The sequence below is a fragment of the Botryllus schlosseri genome, chromosome 13 (genome assembly GCF_051294905.1).
Source record: "Botryllus schlosseri isolate E-star chromosome 13, Bs_hap1, whole genome shotgun sequence".
Lineage (NCBI taxonomy): Eukaryota > Metazoa > Chordata > Ascidiacea > Stolidobranchia > Styelidae > Botryllus > Botryllus schlosseri.
The window spans coordinates 13,229,788-13,255,888 of record NC_137248.1 but is presented as its reverse complement, the minus strand read 5'-3'; the positions used below and the strand labels follow the sequence as shown (position 1 = coordinate 13,255,888).

General features: G+C 42.7%; 1 protein-coding gene across 1 annotated transcript in view; it reads right to left on the bottom strand.

The window, feature by feature from the left end:
- The window catches only part of LOC145453205 (integrin alpha-1-like), a 57,051-nt gene extending 46,341 nt beyond the window's left edge, over positions 1-10,710 (bottom strand). The window contains exon 1 of the mRNA XM_080331178.1: positions 9,953-10,710. Coding sequence (XP_080187304.1) covers positions 9,953-10,110 — 158 coding nt within the window. The 5' untranslated portion in view covers positions 10,111-10,710. The remainder of the gene's footprint in view (positions 1-9,952) is intronic.
- Positions 10,711-26,101: the final 15,391 nt, after the last annotated feature.

The following is a 26,101-nucleotide window of genomic DNA, read 5'->3' as shown; positions in this document are numbered from 1 at the left end:
GAAAGCAAGAGCTAGAGTAACATCTTGGAATCAGTTGACTACGGTGCGGCCCGCGAACGATTTGAAGGCTCTATGTCACAATTTACGTTGTGATTCTTGGCAAATAGATCACACATCCCAAGCACAATACACCGTGATTCATAATTCCTATCAGTTTGTATAGAATGCGAGTTGATGCATTTGTATGTTGTTACAAAACAACAACATATGATAGATTGCTTGAATCGTGTTTCAATTCAGAGTTGACTATCGCGTTCACTCGCGCCTGGTGACGTCAAATACGAATTCGAAGTTTAACTTTGACGCCGACAAATAACTTCGCGGCGGCATTACGTTACAACTGACTTCCTCTCGACATTTCTTTGATATTCAGGTTTATTTCGTAACTTTCAACAGCGACGAATACCCGCTTCTTCGTGACACAGCTACATTCGCATTGTGCGCGCGCGGCCCACATGTAGAATTCACAATGCACAATTGCACATATTGCACAATGCAAACAGTACTGCAGGAGCGAGCAACCTTTTCGTAGGGCGGTCGGGTTACCGGAATGTGGATTAGGGACTGAAGCCGACAGCAGATTGAACAAAAGGATTAAATTACGTCTGTCTACCGTTCATCATGGCCGTCAAGACGGGAAACTTGAGAAGGAAATAGAAGTTCCAAAATATTCTCACGTACTCATTAAACCAAGATGACTGCACAAAGCTAAAGCACAAACCCGCAGAGTCGTATGCGCCTTTTTCGTCACCCCTGACTGAGCTTGTTCAGTGTTCAGTTCATACGTCTGCACGCTACTTTGCGTGTGTCGGTGAGTTTTTTAAATACCATATTTGTAGACCAAATCCATTTTATTTGAATATGGAAATCCCACTTGCTTAGTATTTTGCAGTATACATTCATGATTATAGATGATAGTGTGAAGCCGAGACGTGCATCATAGCGAATAACTTTACAAAATAGTGTCGTGGGCCGGTGGTATAGTCGAGCCCAGACCGCGTGTGCGAGAAGTAACTGTACCGTACCTATAGAGTGTGCGATGCGCAGTTTACGTAATTTGGACCGAATCATGGAGGAGATCAGTTTTATTTCTGTCTCAACACTAGAGTGCGTTGAAGATGGAGATGCGAACCGTTTTATAGGATATCAAGTTTGCACCAGACACGGAGTGATTACTTTATGAATGTAATCGATTGCGATTACGATTACTTCGGAATCACGCGATTACGATTACGATTACAGCAAAATCACGAAGTAGTCGATTACGATTACGATTACATTGGAAAAGTAATCACGATTACTCACGATTACATTTGTTTTGCTTCTTAGGACTATAATCTTAAATGATATATTGGAAGACAATACAAGGATTGCGATGAAAAGGCTTAATGAGATATCAACTCTCTTCATACGTCATTTGCTTATTACGTCATAATATACCAATTGCCCAACTTTATAGTGGATGATTTATCGCATCCAACGATTTGCATTATTGCCAGGTCTTTACCTGCCGCACCCCAAATTCCTTAATAGGGCGGGGAGCGTGCTCGAAGGGGACTCAAAAGTATTTCGTAAACCAACATAAATTATAGAGTATTTTCGAGAATTTAATTAATTCCTAAAAATGTTTTTCGAGCTTTGCGATTCAAATGTCTCTAGTACAGGGGTCACCAACGCGGACCAAATGAGTCGCCCGCGGTTGCTGTAGCAAATATCCAAATGAGAGATTTGAAAGTTGAAGCTGGTTTTATATGAGCAGCAGTTGAACAATGAACATGGGTCGGCCGACCCCAAGGAAGATACGAACGCAGTCGCTCGGGGCATTGCTTGTCTTCGCCGCCAACGGGAATCTATAGTTACTATTCTCGAGTCTCGACGTGGACATTGGCGCTTCGGCGCGCATCTGCAGCAACGCAACTGAGCCCAGAGGAGCTGGTGTGAGTCCCAGCGAGTGAGCGTTTTTTGTTCTTGGTATGGGGCGGAAACCCGGCCCAGTGCTCTGATTGTCTTACTCTAAGTGGAGAAATCCAACTGAACACGGATAAACGGCGGGAGTAGGTGGCAACCCGTCGGTCGTCGCAATAATCAGTACACACTACACAAGAAGTAGCTTTTTGTTTCAAAACGGTTGGTGACCCCTGTTCCAGTAGATAGCTGGGTTTGAAATGCATACCTCTTCCCCTCAAGAAAAAACATGTATAGGCTATTTTATGGGAACAGGCATTTCGGAGCCGGTCATTACCGCGCCACGATCCCACAACACACCAAAAGACATATGCAGTTTCGGCCAACACGCAACTCCACGGGATGTGATACCAAAGAAATACCTTGGCCGAAACTTAGGGTATTCGTCCATTGTCAGTAGCCGCGCTGGGTGGGCGTGACTAATAACTCCTGTCGTTCCAATCTGGGCCCACAATGCAAGTGCCACCCGGCGCATCCACAAAGGAATAAAGCCATGACAATTTGTGTGTGCGTCTCATAAAAGATATTCTTTTAGTCTGCTACGTTTGGGCGAGTGCAATATCTTTTGATTATACAACAGACTGGAGGTCGCGAATTAACAATATACAATAAAGTAATTATAACCAGGGCTTCGGAGCAGCCGTAAATTTGCATTGCTCCAGCTCCGGCCCCGGAGCTTTCTTCTATCATACATCAGCTCCGGCTCCAGCTCCGGAGCAGCATTATTACCACTGCTCCGGCTCCGGCTCTGAAAACCATCGAAGGTGTCTGTCTGTATCAGGGGTGAGCAACCCGCGCGGCCTGCGGGCCATATGTGGCCCGCGAGAAGGTTTTGAGTAGCCCGCGAGCTAATTTCACATTATATTATCGAAATTCTGTTATATTATCGAAATTGAATTGCTCAGATTGTGAACTCGCTAGGCCAACCAAAAATATGATTACTCTAGTCGCGGCACTTGGGATGTTATTGATGACTGAACTAAAATATCAGTCTCGACGCATTGGCAGATCCAGGGTCCAGTCACATTTGAGTAAATCGTCGTATATTACAATAAACTAAAAAAGCACTTTACTCCGTGCCACAGCATTAAAATTCTGATGCGATGTTTTAAAACCAGTGTTAAAACATTGCATCAGAATTTTAATGCTGTGGCACGGCACTGTACTCATTACCATTAGGCCATTACCATTACCATACAGCTTAATTCAATCTTTGAATGTGCGATTATTATTCAACTTTAACTGTAGTAAGGGCAAAATGGGCGAATATAACGACGTGATCAATAGAAATTCGATTTGTTCCAAATGACCAATGGTTTGACGTTCGATATTGGTGCACTCGTTACCAGTCCATCCGGTGTCGATCAAGTTTATCGGAATAATATTTTCCCGTTGAAATGAATCGAATAATCGAAATAAACACTGTGCCGTGCACATTGCGCCATGCCCATAACGAATTAAACTATGCAGTATGCACATTGCACATTTACAAGTTTACGAAACAGATGATTACAAATTGGAAATCGCGCATCAAATCAGAAGCTTGTCTCCAACATAGAATACTATGGGGTTTCTGCCTACTCTTCTTCCATCCCCTATTAAGCTCGAAAATCCTTACTGGAGATGACAATGATGCGCAGTAATGAATTGCAATTAGCATGCATAATTGCATACTCGCAATACTGTCCACTTTCGCGGCCCGACTAAAGAACTATCACGAAAAAACGAGTATTTGCTTATCGATTCATAGCAATGACGAGACGGAATTTCTCGGCTCGTGCTCGTCATATCGGCATGTGCAACGAAATCACGTTTTTATCCTCTCTCCCATTTCGCGTAATACATAGTGATCATTATTTTCGAGCCGTATACAATTGGCCAACAAGGTTATACTGATGATGAAATTGCGGGTATGCCGAATACCCACAATATTCACAGGCATATGTCGCATACCGAGATTCGGCACTCATGTATGAAAATTGAACATTGAACATACGACTGCTCTGCTTTTGAACCCCAAGGAACATGGTTAGTCGGAAAATGTAGCGCCAAAGAGGAAAAGATTCTTAATATCGAGAAGGCCTGCTGTTGAATTCGGTGAACTCAGCAGATATGGTTGTTGCATATATAATAGCATCTTATGAAATACGTCGGAGCCGGAGCTACCCCTCAAATAACTGGCTCCAGCTCCGGCTCCGGCTCCGGCTGAATTTTATATAGAGCTCCGGCTCCGGCTCCAGCTCCGGTAAAAATGCACGGCTCCGGGGCTCCGGCTCCGGGCTCCGGCTCCGGCTCCAAAGCCCTGATTATAACAACATGCCAGATACTATGATTATGAATTACGTGCCCCAGCTCTACAGGTAAATCTGACACTCGGGGCTGAGAGAGGTTATAAATGAATAGTAATATAATGCAATTACCAATATTATTGATTAAATTCAGTTTTGAAAATTGACCAACGGTTGGACAGGGGGACGAATTGCTGTTTTGGCTGAATTGATGATTCTAGCTACAACCCATGCTAACATGTCAGGCTATATAAGCGGATGGTTATGGCGGCAGGTCCAAATGCTAAGTAACGAGCTGTGATATAACGATTGACGCCCGTTTCAAGTATAGTTATATGAGAATAAGATATAGTGAACATAAATATTCTGCCTTCAACTTAATACATATACTACGAGCTGCTGTTACGAGAAACGGCTAAGCACGGCTCGGTCACGATATATATCAGCAGCTGTTTATTTGTAATGCTTCGTTGTGGAAACTGCAATGTTTTATTCGACGAGTACAAAATTCCGAATCTTCATCAGGTGTACGTGCGTACGTAGGCCACCTGCTCGCCAAGCAGCAACGGTAAACTGCGTTTAACTAAGCACAACCAAACATCAATACAAAAGTTACTATTTGAAACTATAGGCAGAGTGGTGATCAATATCCTGCTGCGAGGTAGGGGCTTCTGTGGTGTATTGATAACCTGATGTAGGGGAGATGTGGTACCGATGGATCAAAAATTGGAAAATGATCGCTTGCCCCGAAATGTTCAGCCGAAAACAGCAGATCCTTTGCTGGCTCAGCACTTTGATACAAGCTCTACGTATCGCGCACATATACATGAATACCCGTCTTTTCAAAAAATCTTTATGGACGTTCAAAATTTGTTGCTCGAACGTGTCATCGGTCCCCACCGGGTGGGTCCAATGACACACGACCCTGGGACCTATGACACATATACCCTAAAAAGCTCAAATGTGACTACTTTTCTTGCTCAGTATTATAATCTAAGCTGCAGCAAGCCAAAGAAGAATGTTTGGTCGCAACAGTCCAAAAAAAAGAATAAATATTAACTCAAATGTTGTCATAAAATCACGTTTCGATTTAGGCTCGATCTTATAAATTTGTGGGTACATACATATTGCCCGAAAATCGACAGTGTGACTTCCAAATACCTCGTTATAGCGATACAACATCATATGCAATTATTAGATGAAGATTTTCTGTACGTAGGCATGTTTCATTTGTTTCATGATTAGTATGCTTGATTATTTTGCTTGATTTGGCTATTGTATCATCGGTCCCCACCCTACGAATTTTATACATGAATGGAAAAAAAGGATACTCAAGGAAAGTACTGAAAAAAATAATAGGTGTCATTATATAGCCTGATACAAGCCCTACATTTCACAATAAAAATGATTGCTGGTTTGTTCGTGTTGAAGGTTACAAAGAAAAATGTATATGTCGATCTAAATTTAGTTTAGACCCCCCGAAACAAAAATCAACTGTGAGAGACCCCATAGCTCGCCCACGTCGAATTTTTTTGTATGTGAGGAAAGATTTTGCCAGCACGCAATTGTAGACAAGTTTACGTAGTGTAATCATGGAATTATCATAGAGAATTTTCAAAGTATTTTCGGTCCCAGTGATCCATCGGTACCACATCTCCCCTACACCACGTGGGGTGTTCTTACAAGCACACTACAATGTCCATCGCATGTCTGTTTACTATGTGTGGATTAGGGTTGGATTATCCGGATAACGGTTAACCGGTTAACCGCAGGTTTTTTTATTATCCGAGATCCGGATATAAATATGCCGGTTAACCGGATAAAATAGTATCGTTAATAATGTGTTTTAAACTTTTAGGAAGCTTCAATAAGTCGTATTATCAGTGTTTCGCGCGGCCAATTAGCGGGATACGTCAATTAGCGGGATACGTCAATGCACTGCGTAACGCGACGCAATCTCCCGCTGAGAAGATCGCCAAATTATAGGTCATTGATTGCCGCGATCTCGGCTATCGTCGCTGGCCTGATTTTTCGAGTCTTCAACAAGCCTATAGTTCCGCTGGCAGAATCACATCTGCAATAGGCTCTGTGGACATTATACCATCACTGGCCTACATAATCGCATCTGCATTGGCTTGGTGCTCACGATATCATCGCTGTCCTGCACAATCGCATCTGCAATAGGCATGGTACGAACAACATCATCGCTGGCGTAACCATAGTCTCGGGTCTGGCATGCGTTGGCTCCTATCTCTTGGTGGCTTGGAGACAATATACCGCTGAGATTATTATGATCAGCGATTGTGATTAATGAGTGAGATTGCGAAACTGAATGACATCGAATGTTCGTTAGTATTTACGGTGAGCACAACTATAATAAATAAACAAAGAATCGGTCACCGTAAAGACTATTTTATTCAAATCAAAAGTTTTTCGACGAGAATAACTCCGCTTCCACTGGTTGGAATTGAACCAAATTTGGTGAGCATCGTTTCTATAGACAGCCTAACACTTTCGAGGGGTGAACAGAAAATTTTCAAATTTTTTATTATTTATTTTTATATAATAAATAGAAACTTTCTTCTCCTGTAGCAAAACGGTTACTGGCTGGAATTGAACCAAATTTTGTGTGTAGGCTTAAATTAGGTAACCTAACAATTTTATCAAGTAGCCAGTACGATTTGAGAAAAAAGTCATTTTTGAAGAGCCCTACTGTGCATGCCTCCTCTTTACATCGCCTAGGCCCAGGTGGGTGTCTGATCTTAAGACTACTCCTAGTCGTTTCGGCATCTTCCTATCATTCATTGTATTGCAGTCTTGTGATGTTTGGAAGTGATGAAATTTTATGAATAAATTTGGACTTGAAGTAAATAATAGCGATCAGGTAACAACCTAAACAAACTTAACAAAACTGGTAATGATATGGTAACACCGCCAAGATTTTAATGAGCTTTTGAAAAGGTCAGTTCTAGGCTTATTGTGACATTGCAGAGGAGTAACTCTCCGTCACCGTGTCGTTATCATCGTGTAAATGAGTATACTCAATGTAACTTCACTCCAATTTGGCCTGATCGATTTTGAACAATATTCGAAGTAGCCACGGAACATAACGTATTATTATGACTATTAGAAGCAATAAGTAATAGCTATAATTGATAATGGCCATGCAATTGAATATTAACCAGCAGCTGCACAATCATGTGTATTCAAAACTGCATGGTGGAAACGCACTCGTTACCTATCCAGGCAGCTATTTCGGAAATACCGACAGCTTCAGTTTTACTAATGAACCAGTACGAGCAACGGTAATTGCCTGTCGTTCCAGTATCCGAAGGCGCGCTAACGCATACTTTATCGAAATGTGTTCTGGAGTGCATACAATTTACTGCATTAAATGCAACAATTCTAGCCCGATTCGTATACTGATCTATGATGATCATATGGAATTAATAGGTAAAATCAGTGTTGAAAAATGAGTGCAAAACTTTATGAGTTATGACTAATTATACGGTTACTCCTGACGACTGTATCGTGATATCGTGGTAGTACGATCCACAGCTACAACAACATCGGTTGCATGTTCGAGTTAGGCCGAGGTCGGCCCTACCTAAGGGTTCGTCCAGCAACCTCCTCACTGTGATCCGCTTAAGCGGTATCTTACGAAAGCCTAGAAGTGGCCCGTGCTAGAAGTCGACAGATGGGGAATTATAATGAAGAACATCGGCCCGTTGTAAATCACAAATGTACTCGAAAGACACCATGAATGACGAGTGTCAGCCGAAGATATTCGGGTTTATTTCAATACGAATATAATATTAAATTAAATTGTATGTTCAAGGTCTGCCCAAGAGTATACGTGCTGCCTACATAGTTTGAGGAACTGCAGATCCCCGACACCAGTGGTTCTTAACCCTTACTTACCCGCGGAACACTTAGGCTAATCTACAAGCCTTCGTGGAACCCCAAACTATCGCCGAGTCATAAGAACAAAAAAATACCATGATACACATCTAACTAGTAACTACATATCAAATGATAACCAGCGCATCAATTTCAGTCAAATTGTGTCGAAATTTACTCTTCATAGAGACGATCTATAAAGGTCTATGACCAGCAGAACTCATTGTCTAACGGGTATTCGATATTCATTATTCATCCATCCGTTTGACGCTAATCCGCAAGAATTCTCTTTCCCAGTTTTCAGAAGCGACCTTGGGAGGCGTCAGAAATAACTAATATCCCCTATTTTAGCAACCATATACAGAAAGTTACTATAAATATTCATAGAAACAAACAACAACTATCTATTATATTTTTGTGGCATATTCAGATACCAAGAAGCTTGAAGAAGGCTTGCTTTGAGTCGCATGCATCTCTGAGAGCCGCGGTTGGGAATCACTGGGTTAACCACTGCCCTCTACAAATTACCAAATGTTAAATGCTACGGCGCAAGTTGTTATCACACAACGCGACTCATGCAAGTGTGTTTTGAGTGGACGGCACTGTTTTCGTGATAATAATTGTTTGCCAAATCCGATTTTTAGGGAAGAATGATTTTGGAGAGGTGATTACGATGTGCTTTCGATGAAAATTGGTACGGATAGACCCCGACACGGGTTTCATCTCACTAAAGCAGTGGTTCTAAAACCGGGGGGGGGGCGTGAAAGCATCAAAAGGGGGGTGCAAAGCTACCTGAGAAAAAATGATGTTTCTTGAACTCGGAATGAGTTTGATTTACGTTGAAACTTCCACGTATCAAAAACGGCACTTATGTTAATTATAAAACGATTTAAATGGCATAATCGCGTCGTACCATCCATAGTCCATACACGGCTACACCGATGCTGCTAGATTTTGACCGACACCGCGCGGACCTTGCTTTGATCAGAAGATGTTTCTGAATTAGGAGTAACTAGTGAATGCGTGTAGCTGTAGCTGTTAGCAGACGCTTTTATGGCCTGTGTGTCAAGTATCCGTGCAGAGTGCGTACTGCGTATAAACGCACAAATTTATGTAGAAATAGGATCCTTATTAGGTCGTGTCATATACTAGCCCATGTCTATAATATGCATTAATAATCTAAGAAACAAGGATCAGCTGAATTAGTCTCTCATTAGTCATAAACTTTCATTCCAATAAACTATTGCGCTAGGATTGCAAATATTCTGGTCGCTCTTTCTAATACTTTTTGTATAAGTCGATAAGGGCGCGCGACATTTTTTCACTGTCCTCAAGGAGGGCGTGTCTAAAATAGTTTTATAACCACTGCACTAAAGGGTACAAAGTGGCGTACAGAACCGATTTACGAATTAATTTCGTTGCAAACAGTTTGCGCACACAAATTCGTGAATTTTACATCGAGGTGAGGTGCATTTTGGACACGATTGCGACCGTGAATTTCGATTAAATTTCAAACGAATATAGTTTAAGTTGTGTTCCTTCATTTGTGGATGTCAAGGTTCTGATGCACAATTATTCTCGCAAATACGGTGATTCGGCCGATGTTTTCGTGACATCCTACCTAGTAGTTTAGTTGGTACCTTCGATATTTTGTGATTGCTTCACCTCAATTGCACACAGTACTAGGATGCCTTCGCGGTCGATGATACATTTGTTAGTAATAAAACTTTAATTTAGCAGTTACTTGATTTTAAATACTAGTAAGATACCTTATTTGACAACGTAAATTTCAAGCTCACTTCAATTTTCCGTCGACCTGAAGCACTTGAGTGGAATATCCAAAGAACGAGTCGGCTGTCGGCCCATTCAATGCTGCGTATATTGTTGTATCGGTGTTGTAAGCGTCGAGCAGTGACACCGGAACCAGTACAGTGACAATAAATCGCACGGGATTCATGGTAATCGACAAAACGCCATAAGCAATATGCTCTAAAATGGCTGTACTCAATTCTACGAAAGAGAATAGCAAGCCTTGATATAAATGCAAATTTTCAGTCCCACACACAATACAGCGATTATGTTAAACGATGAAACTGCTGAACTATTTCTGACAAATGATCTACCACACAGACACACCCGCCACCTGTCGCGCAAACAGACCAGAGATACCACAGTATTTTCACAACATCGCCTGTTACTCGTGAGATTTCGTGCAGTTGTCTGCAGATGCTGATCCTTTACAATGTCAGAATTTAGAGAATAACAGAGACATCTATCTACGTAGGCCTACAACGACGAACAATGACAATTCGACATTCTCGTGAAACCGTGGTTTCAAATAGGTACTCAAGACTACTCACGCCCACGTGCAGACCACTGAATGATGCTGTCATCTTCTCAGCTACCATATGAAACTGTACGAAGGCCGGTCTACTTTACTATGGTAACAACTAGAGTAAAGTGCACAATATCTGCCACTGTTCCAGGAGTATCACTAGTCGCCTGTCTCTAAGCTGGAGATGAAAGTGCAGGTAACGTAGTAAATAATACGGCAACATCTTAAATTTCATCTCTCAACGGCATGATGCGCAATGTGCAATGTTCAATGAGCAAGTGCAGTGTGCACGGCCATTAAATGGAAAGGTCTGTATTACCAAATCCACTTATAAAGCTGCGTCGCGCAAATTGATATCGGATATCGTTGCTGCAAGCGAACCCATCCGCTTAGCTCTGTTATGTGATGTGTTTTAACGTAAACATCAGAACCTTCACTTGTCATATAGCCCGCGGACACCTGCCCCGGCCTTGCGTAGCCTACTTCTGCAGAATCAGAAGACCGTCGTACACCGTACGTACAGGCGTAAACACAACAATCGCGAAAGTTGGAAATGTGTTTGGTCCATCTTATTTAAACATACCAGTTCAACAATTATCCACGATATCTTCGTATTATACTAGAGCAGGGGTTCTTGACCGGGGTCCCTGGACCCCTTGGGGGTACGAACAACAAAATCATGGGTTACAAGATGCATTGTGGAATTAGGCCAATATACGCTATCCAGAGCTTAAAATTGTTTTGCGAACCAACAAAATGTGGGATATTTTCTGGGCCTATTTATTCAACTCATATCGGCCACACAAAAATCTTTCATCGCGCGACTCGATGTCACGACACAAGCGCACCATCTCCCAATCATGGAAATATTGCAATGGTAAAAATTTCCATCGATGCCGCATAACATGAATTGCTCTTTCGTTATTAGCGTCATTTTTGTGTTCTTTTTCAAACCTGCTGTCGCATTTCAAATCTCCAAGCGGTTGTGTTTTTGTCGGCCGAATGCTTTTTAACGAAGGTATCATATACCTGGGGCGGGCAACGTAGGGCACGCGACAGGATTTGAGCGGCCCGCAGAGAGTTTCTACCTTAAAGTGAAATCCTAATCTGAAAGTATCGACAATTGTTATTTGTCGCGAAATGGATACAAGTTTTCAAACCTGAGAAAGATGAACCTACTTGTTCTAATCTACATGCAATTGCGAGCAAACATTTTCGACCAGGAACGCGATCTGAAAAAGGATCTACCACCCCGCAATGATAGTGAACATGAACATGTCATCATTACAGTTTAATAGTTTTATAGTTTTAGCCTATATTTCTTAACCTTTTGGCGCTCGTAACCCTTGGGCTTTCAATGCAACTTCTGATGGCACTTATATTAAATTCAAAGCGACCTTCAAAATGACGAGTATTGAGTTGAATATTTTGACCCAGACAATATCCCACATTTTGTTGGTTTGCAAAATAATTTTAGGCGTATTGGTCTAATTCCACAATGCATCTCGTACCCCATGATTTTGTTGTTCGTATTCCCAAGGGTCCCAGCGACCCCGGCTAACAGTGCCTGCTCTAGTATAATACGAAGATATCCTGGCTAATTGTTTCACTAATGGTATGTTTAAATAAGATGGACGACTTCCTGAACTATTACGGTGTGCAGCACCGTAACTGCCGCACCCAAACCCCCCAATTGGGGGGGGGGCCGAGCTCGAAGGGGGCCCAAAATTATTTCGTGAATTAGCATAAATCATAGAGTATTTTTTCAAAATTTATGCAATTTTTTCAAAATTTTTTCGCGCTGCGCGCGAATTCAAGTAGCCTTTTATCTATATTATTGGGTATTGGGTCTTTACCGCGCCACCACCCACCAAGACATACAATCAAGTTTTAGGCCATATAACATGAGACTCCAAGAAGTGTGCCAGAACGATCGGCAGCGAGAAAAGCTTGGCCGAAAAGCTCTATGCCCTTATGCAGACCGAAGACTTCGTTATATATACAAAATACATATAGGTTTAATTGTCCATAGGCTCCTAAATGACTGGCGCCGAATGTTTCTGTCTTTGCAATCTGAACCTCTCAAGACAAATACCATCCCGCTGGGAAAAATTTTATGCCAGTGAAGAAATACCAATTTGAAATCCTGTGCGGCTCTTCGTTTAGAAGCCTACGTTTGAACGATTCTATATTTTTTGATATACCAGACTGCAAGTCGCGAAATAACATCATGTAACGAAGTCATATCAACGGGTCCGTCCGCCCGAAGATGTTTAATCATTATTTACGGGCCCGCCCGTTTTCTAGACACTTCACTCAGCTCCATCGGTAAATCTAATTACGTGAGTAGAGAGGACAATAAATTGATAGCATAATATATATGCAATCGCCGATTTTATCATAAATCATCGAAAATGTTCGCGCTTAGCGCTGGCTGACAATACGGTACAGATAATTTCGTGACAAACGCGAACAACGTGATGGGGGGTCGTTTTATCACCCCTATGGGAGCCCAAGACCCAGGTTTTTGGGGGCCTGACGAGGTGCTGTTTTGTTCCTGCCAACGGGTACACCCCCGAAGATGTTTAATTATTATTGAGTGGTCCTACCTTTTCAAACACACCTCACTCAGCTCTACCGGCAATCTGATTACGTGAGCATAGAGAAGATAAAAATTGATAACAATATATGCAATTCCCGATCATATTGACCGATGAAATCATGAATTCTAGAAATTTCCCGCGCTTCGCGCGCTTAGGCGACGGTAGCTGATTCACTAAACAAACTCCCAATGAATATGATGAATAGCGGTAAAAGTGTATCGCCGGAGGGGGGTCTGGGGGGCGAAGCCCTATGGGGGGCCCAAGACCAAAGTTTTTGGGTGGCCTGACGAAGTACTGTTACGGCCCTGACAGTGTGCCACAGAATGCTCGGAGGCAAACACATTTCCTACATCCTCAATTGTTGTTTTTACGCCTGGACGACGGTCTTCCGATTCTGCGGATATAGGCTACGCAAAGCCGGGACAAGCGTCCGAGCGCTATATGACAAGTGAGGGTTCTGATGTTTATGTTAAAACATATCAAATAACAGAGCTAATCGAATCGGTCCGCTTGCAGCAACGATATCCGATATCAATCACTACAGTATAGAACACACATGCGTTAGCGACATACATGCGCCATATAGTAGATTGCGATAAATAGAATTGCTGCAGTAAGGAAAATCATGGGATCTGCATATCATGACTCGTCACTACAGGACAAGTTTTTGCAACTTGTGCAACTTTTTTACAGTTTCCGGGAGCTTCCAAAATACTCAGAATTTATGTAGTAAGATGGTTTATACTGTTTGAAGGAATTTTATAGTTTAACTTTTCGCAACTTTTTCTATTTTTAAGGCTACTTTTTACTGCAACTTTTATCGAGTATTGCACAAAATGTAAAGTAGTGATTTAAAACACATGCTATAATACTATTTCTAGTATAGTTATATCTTTGATTTACTTAACAAAGAAGTATTTGAATTTGATCAGCTGCATCTCAATGTTATCTATGACGCAATGACGTGTAAGTTAGAATTTCAACATCCCCATCCAATCACGGCGGTGCCTGAACTATATGTAAATAGATCGCTTGATTGATTCACTGTCATTTAAGTGTGAGGCCCTTCCTACTGATTATGCTAAAGTCGCCAACACTATGTTTAGCTGTAATGCCTTGGGACAAGTCTGCAGACGTAGGGGGTTTGGGGTGTGGTACCTGACTTGCTTCATGGGTTATCGCTTTGCTGATTGGCTTTGTCTGGAAAATTATTTCCATGTTGCGTTATTTTCTTGCTGCGTACCGGCAAAATGTAATTTTTGACGGTCTCGCCCGGCCGTTCGTGAAAAGGGAAAGTACCAAATTTGACAGCTCAACAGGAGCTGACAGCGAAATGCTGTCATGTAGGTTTCAAACCTAAAGAACGGAAAAAAACGTATCGATGTTCGATTGAATAGCGAAGAAAGAAACGGAGCTTGCAGACACCCTGGAAATATCAAACTGTTGGATTATACAACGGAACCTTTTCGAGTATCTCATACCGTAACAATTCTAAAACATTATAAATGCAACTTTTTACCGCAACTTTTGTTAAATTTAAGTGCCACTTTTCCACGATTCTAGTGCAACAAATACTTGCCCTTGTCATCATTACATGAAAGTCGCTACACTCCACAGTCCAACCAAAATTTAGCGGACGTTCGACGTGCGCGCGTTCGAATTGTACTCGGTATAACGCGTGCCACACAAACGTCCAAAGCGATATTCTGAATAACGTTGCTCCATATCGTTAGTTTATATAATTGTCTTTGCTGATATCTGACACCAGCGCAATGCCCAGTGAAGCGTCTATCTGAGAACACACGCCAGATGCTCATGCCATGCATGTCATTCATGCGTATTGTCGTATTATATAATACACACAGGCTGAGCAATCTGGTCGGCATGCATGTGACTTGACAGAGACGGGTATGCGCTACCGGTGCTTGCTGCTAAGTATGATTAAGGCGATTCATTCAAGTACTGTGGATATCTATCAGTGTACTAACAAAGCTAGCAGGAATCTGTGAACCTGTAACATACACTGATTTTCTCAGGAACACTGGTAAAGTCACCTCTGAAAGTACCATGCTGCACTACCAATCACAAATGAGCTGAGACGCACGCTGACATCCGGTATATTTGGTAACACGACCCGCTAATATTACCGCTTCTGCTTCGTCATACACTCGCAAGACAGCAGGGCGAGTTGGCTCTCCAAGCTATTGCTCATTCCTACTGACGTCGGGGATGTGACGAACTAAGTATGAGATAATCGCCTTATTCTACACCGGAGCACCTATGCCATAGCATAGCAGCAACGGACTATATTCGATACCTAATATTAGACTGCATTTCAGGCAGCAGTCCCGTCAGGAAATTCACAGTTCACATTCTCCTATTTCCACTCATTGTATGACTCCCTCTACACGCCATGCTTTGACGGCACTAGAATGATTAGAACAGAATCATTATACCAGGTACACAGTGACCTAAGACGCAGAGCATCAGCTGGAATTTGAACTCACACCACGACTTATTTTCACTGCCAAGGCAAAACAACTATATATCTGCAATATGGGTTGGAATAAGGAGGCAATCAAATAGAAACATATGATGTAAAGCAGATGTTTACGGTGATTGCGATACAGATACATCTATATACTTGAACAAACTTGGAAACGTGGATAATTCAAAGAATTTTGAGAAGAGTAGGCCAAGCCGATGAATATTCAATACTGATGGTGTGAACCTCTGACAGGTTCAGATTCGTGTGAACGCGAACGTGAACCTCATGACGTCACGTGACGTCATATTGCCAATTCCAACCCTACATTTCAGCGAAGTGATAGCCTATATTAATGTACTGTACACTCAGTACACGATACCTAATGACGACTCGGGCCACATAATGCCACAATGCTGCAGTACATATTGACGTTGTAAACGTCGCCAAATGTATCAACCGGGGCAATCAAATGATATAATGATCCCATAAAATCAAGATCTTCCGTCGCTTTGCCACCAAGCTCGACGAAGACTTGCAAGGGAATATAAGCGTACGGCTTAACGGTCTAGGCCAGACCGGACAATGTATTTGGCGTCTCAGTATTGCTGTGTAACATGGGTTTCTATTCTTGCTACCGATACCGCACTAAGAGCAGTAGCCAGCACCCCAATCGCATGGATTTGGTTTTCATGATACAATAAACATATGAAATCAAGATTAACCCCGTACACCAGCTAGATTTTTTACATCAGACGACGATATCAATTTCATTGATTGGTTGAATAAGCATCATTCGCTGACTACCTACCTATACATGTACTGTATTTCGCTCTTGATGATGTGTGATTGCGGGTCAAGTTCAGAGCAGAGAGCCACCAAATATTCACAAACTGAAAGCTGGATATTTCGAGCAAACTTTTGTAACAAAGCAAGTAAATGTTTTGACATTTTCAAAGTGCGTGCTCGTTTAGTGTTGATTTTTCTATGCTTCCAGCGCCATGCATAGAGTGGCCCGGAGTTGAAATGCAATAAATTTCAACGAAAGATGTTATAATGAAGTGAAAATTGTAATATATGAAAAAGGTTTACAGGACAGAACCTACCAAGGTTCGTTCGTGAACGTGAACCTCTAAATTTCTGAGGTTCACACACAGAACGTGACCGTTAACCCCACGTCCATACCATCCCTAATATTCAACGTACTAATTTCTGTTGCACTGGGATACGACATCCAGCTTCAGTTGTTTGCGATTACGCATTTCCTTTGTTAATCCTGATTTCAGTAATCAATTGTAATCAAGCATTTTCAGATACGCTGTCCTTATCGCTATATAAAGCGTCTGCGAACCGTCAGTTGCTGGTTATTTATGGTCGTTCCTTACTTACCTACGTCACTCGGTAGTATGTTGCTGTTGCCGTACCAAGTGTCAGCTATCTTCATCAAGTTGCATGTTGCTGTTGATACGCTATTTGTCAGCTATATCTTCATTCGAATCCGACTTGAGCGTGCTATTGAGTTATTAAATTCATGGAATGCGTGTATGAATTACGATTACCATCCGTTGATAACCCGTTAGCTGGCTTCTGCGCCTATAATCGGCAGCGCACGATTCATGACTGCCGCGCAGAAACATTATACAATTAATTGGCATTGTGCAATCAATTCGCCGATGGAAGACTTCCTTCGAAAAGGGCGTTTTCTTTTGGACGAAACAGACGGTTGCGATGATGTCTTGTATACAGCATTCCACGTTTGTCTGAAAGTCGCATCCACTGCATGTCTGATAGGGATGGTGTGAACGTGAGGTTCACGTTCGCGTTCTGTGTGTGTGAACCTCGGGAATTTTGAGGTTCGCGTTCACAACAGAACCTTGGTAGGTTCTGCACTGTGAACCTTTTTCATATAATGCAATCTTCACTTCACTATAACATCTTTGGTTCAAATTTATTGCATTTCAACTGCGGACTACTCTATGCATGGCGCTGGCAGCATAAACAATCAACACTAAACGAGCATATGCACCTTGACAATCTCAAAAATTTTACTTGCATTGTTTTGCTCGAAATATCCAGCTTTCCGTCTGTGAATATTAAGTGACTCTTTGCTGTGAGTTTGATCCGCAATCACACAACATCAAGAGCGAAATACACTGCTGTAGTCAGCGAGTGATGCTTATTAAACCAATCAATGAGATTATGATATCGTTTTCTGATGTAAAAATCTAGCAGGCGTACGGGGTCAATCTTGATTTCAAATGTAAACTGTATCATAAAAACCAAATCCCAAATACGGGCGATTGGGGTGTTGCCTACTGTTGTATAACTCGATAGTGTGGTACTATCGGTAGCAAGTATAGAAACCCGTTTAACACTCTGCTCAATATCCATGTAGCAATACTCAGACGCCGAATACATTGTTCGGTCTGGCCGAGATCGTTAAGGCATAAGCTTATATTCCCTGGCGAGTCCTCGTCGAAATTGTTGGCAAAGCGACGGAAGATCTTGATTTTATGGGATTATTATATCATTTGATTGCCTCATTTGAGACATTTGGTGACTTTTAAAACGTCAATATGTACTTCAGCGCTGTGCCATTATGGTAGGCTTACCATATTTTGGAAATCTAAAAAGAGGACACTTTTTCAGAAATTTCAGACTTGCAAAACCGGAGAAGAATACTCAAATACCGGTGAATTTTTCCCACTTTGTGATCGGTTGACTAAAAAAAAGGTCATCTTTTCCGCTCAGATCTTAAAATACCGTTTTTCTCTCCACGTTGCCAGGTGGATGACTAAAAAAAAAAGGTCATCTTTTCGCTCAGAGCTAAAATCACCGTTTTTCACTCAGAAATACCCGCCGTAGCTTCACTTCTGTGCTAATTTGCGGTATATTACTCGCAATTTGCTCTGAATCTGACCTAAATTTTCAAAAAAGAGGACAAAATCTCAAAAAAGAGGATAAAAGGGCGTCCTCCGAGGACACTTTCAAAAAAGTCAAAAAAGAGGACAAATCCTCTTAAAAGAGGACGTATGGTAAGCCTACATTATGTGGCCCGAGTCGTCGCTAGGTATCGTGTACAGTAGGCCTACATATATTGTACAATACATTAATGTAGGCAATTACTTAATTGAAATATAGGGTCGAAATCAGCAATATGACGTCACGTAACGTCATGAGGTTCACGTTCGCGTTCGCGTTCACGCAGAACCTTTCGAAAAGGTTCGCGTTCACACGAACCTGAACCTTTCAGAGGTCCACGCCATCCCTAATGTCTGCCACATTCGAGATAATTGCAAAGGTGGCAGCGCAACTGCAGGGAGAGTTATTCTCTTTCTCCAGATGATATCACCCGGGACCATATTCACATACATAAACCGCTTCGTTGCAAAAAAAATACACCTAGCGGATGGGCGTTCCAAGGCAACGGAGGGCCGAGTTGAAACAATTCTGCGGAGTCTCTCATTTTCGCCCTCGCTACCGTTCCCTCATTGTATTGTCGGCGACGATTCGTCGCACATCGTCTGCTTGACTTGTGTCGTGTAGGCTACCTCGCATCGAAAGTAGAGGTCGACCGACTATCGAGAAGAAATCGACGACGCAAAAGGCGATACGTGACAGATTCCCCCTTGTGGGATGAGTTTAACTGGGTGAGCATGCAGCGAAACTATGTTTGCTGCATTACAATCTACCTCGACTGGACTGATCTGCAATTCTGCATCACGTTTTGCTTTTTGGATTGTCCCAAACCTCCATTAATGTGCACAATTAGGTAAAAATAATCAACAATTTCAGTTTTCTCGTTTGTTGACCCGTTAGCCGAAAAGGTTGGCCACCCCTGGTCTATATAGATTACTAATTTACCCGTAGGTTAGTTATCTATAGTAATCTAGAGTCTGTCAGCCGGCAGTTCCCCTGATGCAGACCGCTGCCAAATTGTTCGACCGAGTATTGCTCCTTCGCATACGTGAGCAACTCTCTACCAAGCTCCTGAATGCTCAGAATGGATTTCGACCATCTCACGGTACTACAGAGCACATCCTGGTACTGCGCACAATCATTGACACCTGTCGCTCACACAAAAAGAATGTTGTGGCCGTCTCCGTAGATTTCGCGAATGCCTTCGACTCGGTCTCGCGCCCAGCCATGGCGGAGATCCTCAGATTCTATGGAATTCCTGAGGTGATGACGTACGCCATCATGGCCCTCTACACTGACACACGAACGACTCGCGAGGCAATACACGTAGGTATTCTTGCCTACGCAGACGACCTAGCCTTGCTTGCCCCGAACACCGCATCGGTACAGCGCCTCATTAACCAGCTAGAGGCCGCCGCCGCTCTTGTTGGCCTCCAGATCAACGCCAAGAAGACTGAGGTTCTGGCCATACCAGCTCTACCGAAGAACGCGACACCGATTCAACTGGGAGAAATCGATCTCAAGTATGTAACGAGTTTTGTGTACCTCGGTATTGACGTCGCTGACTCTGGAAAAGCGCTCAAGGCGAGGCGAGCAAAGGCCTGGGGCGCGGCAAGACGGCTACATAGCCTCGTCCATTCAAGTGCCTCAACCCAGCTCCAGACCCGTATCTTCGTGCCACTGTCGAACAGGTTCTTCTCTACGGAATAGAGGCACTCACGCTGACAGAGAAGCTGGCTAAGACGCTCAACGCTAACCACGACGCACTCCTCCGCTATGCACTCGGCATTCACCATCCGGAGCATATATATACACTAGGGTTGCCATACGTCCGGAATTTCCCGGACATGTCCGGAATTTCACTGAAAAATCTGCGTCCGGGAGGAATTTCTAAAATATGCCCAAATGTCCGGAATTTTGAAGGCTTGAAGCAGGCTCTAAAAGTTTTTCGTAAATCAACACAAACAATATTATTTTCAAGCAGATTTATGCTATTCAAAATTGTTCATCGCGCCGCGCGCGAGTCAATGCAACGTATAATGATATTAGTACGGGCACCAGGCACCACCCTCGCCAAAAATGCAATCAAAATAAATATAAATAACCATCATTTACTGAATAAGTCTGATTGTAATCTCAATTATAAGCTAACGGTATATTCGTAGAGTTGGTCAAGGCCGATTGGATGCTTCAGTCACAGACAGTGTTTCCAAATCTTGGCGTCGTTCGCCTTTATCTGGGGATCGCGATGATGTTGGACGTACTCAGCTTTCTAGGCCGTGAGTAAGTGTGGGCAAGCTGAATTTTTTTGGTAATCAGCTTATGAAGTGTTTAGCTTTGCCACTGAACATTTTTAAGCGAGAAATGAGGTCACGACCATAAAAGGTAGGAAATCACCGGATGTGCAACCTGCTGGTGCATTTTATAGTAGCCAAATCTATGGAAAATTCAATATTATTGACATAATTCATACATAAAATTTAACAGCCAAATGCATATGGTAAGTGCGCCACAAGTTACATCGACTATGTGGTAGGTCAAAGATCAGTGCTTGTTTGGACGGAAGGGGACAGAAAAAATATATGTTTCGAACCTGATTAAAACACATAAACAGATAGCCGCACCGACCTAACAGTATAGCAGGGCTGTCAAACACAATCCTGACAGGCCACACACGGCCCGCCAGACTATTTCATCCGGCCCGTGGAGGAATCTATTGCAGACCCCAATGATATATATATATCATTGGCAGACCCTAGCAAGTAGCAATCACCAGAGCTCACATTACAGATGACCCAATCCATGACCTATGTCCTATATCCCTTTCCATTCCTGTATACAGTCGATAGGCAATGCTTTGCTAGTGTGACGTCATGTTGTCGGACAATTTGTTATACCTCATTTTATAATCCGCTAGTGGGCGCCAAAGAGTGTCCGGAATTTGTTCCACAAAAATATGGTAACCCTAATATACACGAATGCATTGCGAGAACTCACAGGAACGGTCCCATGCCGTCTACTGGCAGCTGAACGACGCTTCCGCCTAATCGGCCATCTAGTGCGGCATCAAGACGAGCAACCAGCCGCCGCCATCATCAATCACATTCCCACGGAGCCATGGCGCAGAGGTGGCTTGAATCGGAAAACATGGCGCTCGACCATGGAGACTGACCTAGCGCAACGCGGGCTGTCGCTTGAAGACGCCCACGACCGCCTACGTTGGAGACGCTTAATACGAGCCTAAAACTGATTATCTCGATGTTTTTTTTGTTTCCTGTTTTCTTTTGCCCTTTTCATTTTATTTTATCTAATGGAAAAGTCGATGTATATATAGCCGTCAGTAACATTGGATGCAGCAACGAAGACATAGGTGCCGCCGTGCCGGCTTGTGACTTCATAATGAATATTTGTCAATTGTCGATAACATCATGGTTGCACTAGAACAGGGGTCGCCAACTCAAAACGGGTCGCGGGCCACTTTTCAAATTTCGTAGAGGCCGCGGGCCGCATGAATTCGATATCGATGAAAAATAGGCAACAACATTCTAAAACTCTAATTTGGTACGACGGTGAGCTACCTAACATAGGCGACGGGCATATTGACCACGAAAGAAATCATATTTTATTATAAAGGATTGCAAATACAACAAAAGATCATTATCATCAATTTTATTTTATTTTGAACTGTGAGCTGTGCACGATACCTGGAAACGATTTTCAGCGACAAAGGAATCGATATTGGGACTAGCCAGATACGTGGCTAGCCGAAAGACCATCTTCACGTAGGCCTAAAGCTTGATCTTGTGGGGAAACCCGAAGCCAGTGGTTCTCAAACTTTTTTAGACACGCCCCCATTTATAATACTCAAATATCGTCATATCACAAAATGCAACCAGAATGCTAGCAATCCCAACGTCTAGTTTGATGGCATGGAAGGTTATGACTGTTGATAAGAGAATTCTCTAAGATGAATTCCGGACTATACACAGAGTAATAACATTCCATCGAGCGAGAATCAGCTAATATGAATGGGCATACTGTCTTGACTTGCAATGGCCCGAACACAGCCAAGACCGAGACGCTTAGAAAACTGCTTGGGGCAGTGGTTCCTAAAACTGGGTAGCTCGCGCCCCTCGTGGAGGCGCGAAATTTTTTTCAGTTGAGCGCATCTCCGCCTCCCATTCTGATGCTTTCGCGCCCCCACGAGGGGTGCGCGCTCCCCAGTTTTAGGAACCACTGCCCTAAGCCGTTTTCTAAGCGTCTCGGTCTTGGCAGTGTTTGGGCCATTGCAAGTCAAGACAGTATGCCCATTCATATCAGCTGATTCTCCCTCGATGGAATGTTGTTCCCATCACCACGGCCGTTTTTGCTAGTGACGAATAGTGATATTGGGCACAAGAGAATAGCTTATTTTAAAACAACAACAGCAACATGTTGAAACTGTAGTCAATTTCAGCATTTCAAATTGGTTTTCTTAGCTTTCTTACGAAATTTCAAATCAGTTCGCGGCCGTACAATATGACTTGGCGGGCCGCGTGTTGGTGACCCCTGCACTAGAACGTACTTTAGTCCATGCCAGTGGTGTACAGTATGAAAATTCTGATGCGGCGTTTTAACACTGGCACTGTACTCGTTAGCATTAAGCTCAATTCAATCTTTAAATGAGCGATTATTATTCAACTGTAACTGAGCAATATGGGCGGACATCACTGCCTGATCAATAGAAATTCGATTTTTACCAAATGGCCAATGGTTCGACGTTCGATATTGGTGCACTCGTTACCTGACCAGCCGGTGTCGATCAATTTTATCGGAAGAGATAATTTTCCCGTTGAAACGAATCGAATAATCGAATTGAACACTGTGTCATGCATATTGCGCCATGCCCATAACGAATTAAACTATGCAGTATGCACATTGCACCTTGCACATTTACAAGTCACAGTCCGCGATAATCCGGGAATACTAGAGTATATCAAGCAGACAACCAGAATGAATTTACGAAACAGATGATTACAAATTGGAAATCGCGTATCAAATCAGTTAATTTTTCTCCATCATAAAATACCATGGGGTCCTGACATCGCATTGAGTAGCTCGCACCGCGACAATTGTTCACTGAGTGTAACGGCGTTTTGGGCTACTCTTTTGCCATCCCCCATTCACGCTCGAAAATCCTTACTGGGGTGAATGACGATCATGCTCAGTAATGAATTCCAATTCGCATGCATAATTGCATACTCAATGACACTGTCCAATTTCGCGGCCCGATTAAACAACTATCACGAAAGAACGAGTATTTGCTCATCCGATCCATATCAACGATGAGATGGAATTTCTCGGCTCGTGCTCGTCATATCGACTTGTGCAACGAAATCACGTTTTTATCATAGTGTTCATTATTTTCGAACCGTAGAATTGGCCAACAAGGTTGTGCTGCGATGATGAAATTGCGGGTATGCCGAATACCCAAAATATTCACAGGGATATCTAGCATACCGAGGTTCGGCACTCATGTATGAAAATTGAACATTGAACATATGACTGCTATGCTGGTAAATCCCCACGAACATGGTTAGTCGCGAAAGGTAGCGCCAAAGAGGAAGAAATTCTTAATTTCGCGAAGGCCTGCTGTTGAATTATGTGAACTCAGCAGATATGGTTGTTGCATATAGAATAGCATCTTATGAAATACGTCGGAGCCGGAGCCACCCCTCAAATAACTAGCTCCAGCTCCGGCTCCGGCTGAATTTTATGTAGAGCTCCGGCTCCGGTAAAAATCCACGGCTCCGGCTCCAAAGCCCTGGTTTCCACAAGTGCCATTTCGGTGTCTAGATATCAATAACCAGCTCTGCAAATCTGGAGCTTAGATAACTAAGACTCTTCTATGCAATTAACATTATAGACAACCATTCCACAATATTCAACTATACCATTGATGCTTTCGATACAGCGCAATATGAAAAGCGGTACGCTGATCAATTCAAATTCAATAATGGGTCCCGCGCACAATTATGTAGCCAGATTTTCGTTTAATATTGACGACACCCACAAATCGAAAGATCTCTTTTCCGTCTACATCATAGGGCCGGCCAACCCGTGGCCCGCGAGAAGGTTTTGAGTGGCCCGCGAGGTAATTTCTGAAATAAGTGATATTATCACAAATGGGCACAGATTTTGAACATGCAAGGCCAACCAAAAAATTGATTAGTCGGGCCGCAACATTTGAGATGTGATGACTAAAAATATCAGTTCCGACGCATTGGCAGATCCATGAGCCAGTCACATTTTGGTACATATTCGTTCACTACAATAAAGCAGAATAATAAGCGATAGATTCATCAAAAGTAAAAATTTTCTACACGCTCCGCGCAACATGTTGTCACTCGATTTCTTGCTTTTAATATTGTTACCCCTTGGTGAAAATGAAAGTACGCCTAATGTATCAGATTGAGTCCATAACTATATTCGCCATTACGAAACAAAGTGTCTTTCAACATATGCGACCTTGCGTTTGCGCTCGCAGAAAGACCGTCGACTATGACACCTATAGGCACAAAATGATTGACGCATGTTGGTCGAAGCTTTCGATATCGACATGTCCAGGCGCCGAATAGCACATTCGCCGAATAGTTCATTCCTTGCATACTGAGCCCAGCAATATACAGCAGGCCCAGCAATATAGTCAAGTGACAATATTATTGACCTACGAACTTCGACAAATTTTCGCGCCTTGCGCGATTCGTGGCCCGCGCAATAGTTCGTCAATGTCAAATGTGACCCTTCGGCTAAAAAGGTTGGCCACCCCTGGTCTACATCTATGATGCAGTTGTCATTCTAATGACTACGAATAACTTGAGATTCCACGGGATTAATATCTGAATCAAATGATACGAGAGTGTCTTTTCCAGCTTTCAGCATCATAGGCCCCGCGGTAGGCCCTGGTACAACATAGGACAGACTTCCGTACTCATCACATAACTGGATACCAGATGATCAGCATGAATAGCAGGTTGACACAGCGCTCAAAGACAAGTGTGGTAATGTATTTCGTCGGCTATCAAACTATTTTCGAGCATAATGTAGTACACGTGCACAATGCACAATTCCATATGCACATTGCACATCCGATTCATCCGCCTTCTACGGTTTGAGAGCCGCGGGATCCGTGGATAAAATCATATGTATGTTAATGTTCAATGACCTACTGATTTTGCGATTGATGATGCAGTATTTTGCAGTTGGACCCCGTGCAAGCAGTCATTTTGCGCTACTGATGAGTCGCGACGCGTTGATTCGGCCATTGTAGGCTATTTCTTCCAAGGAACAGATGTAGTCGGTAATTTAATGTAACGGACTTTAGAGTAGAACTACTGATTCTCAAATATACCACTCGAAATTTGAGTGGCAACTGGCAAAGACTAACGGAAGTAAAATTGGGATTAAGGTACCCTCATTGGATGGCGTAACTAATTATATAGGCTGAAAGGGATACGTACAGTCGTATACCAAGTCATTATAGTGACGTTTCTAGTCCTATTATGGTGAAATAATTTTCACTTTCAATTCAATCTATTGTTTGAGGATATGTTTTCGAATAAATAAT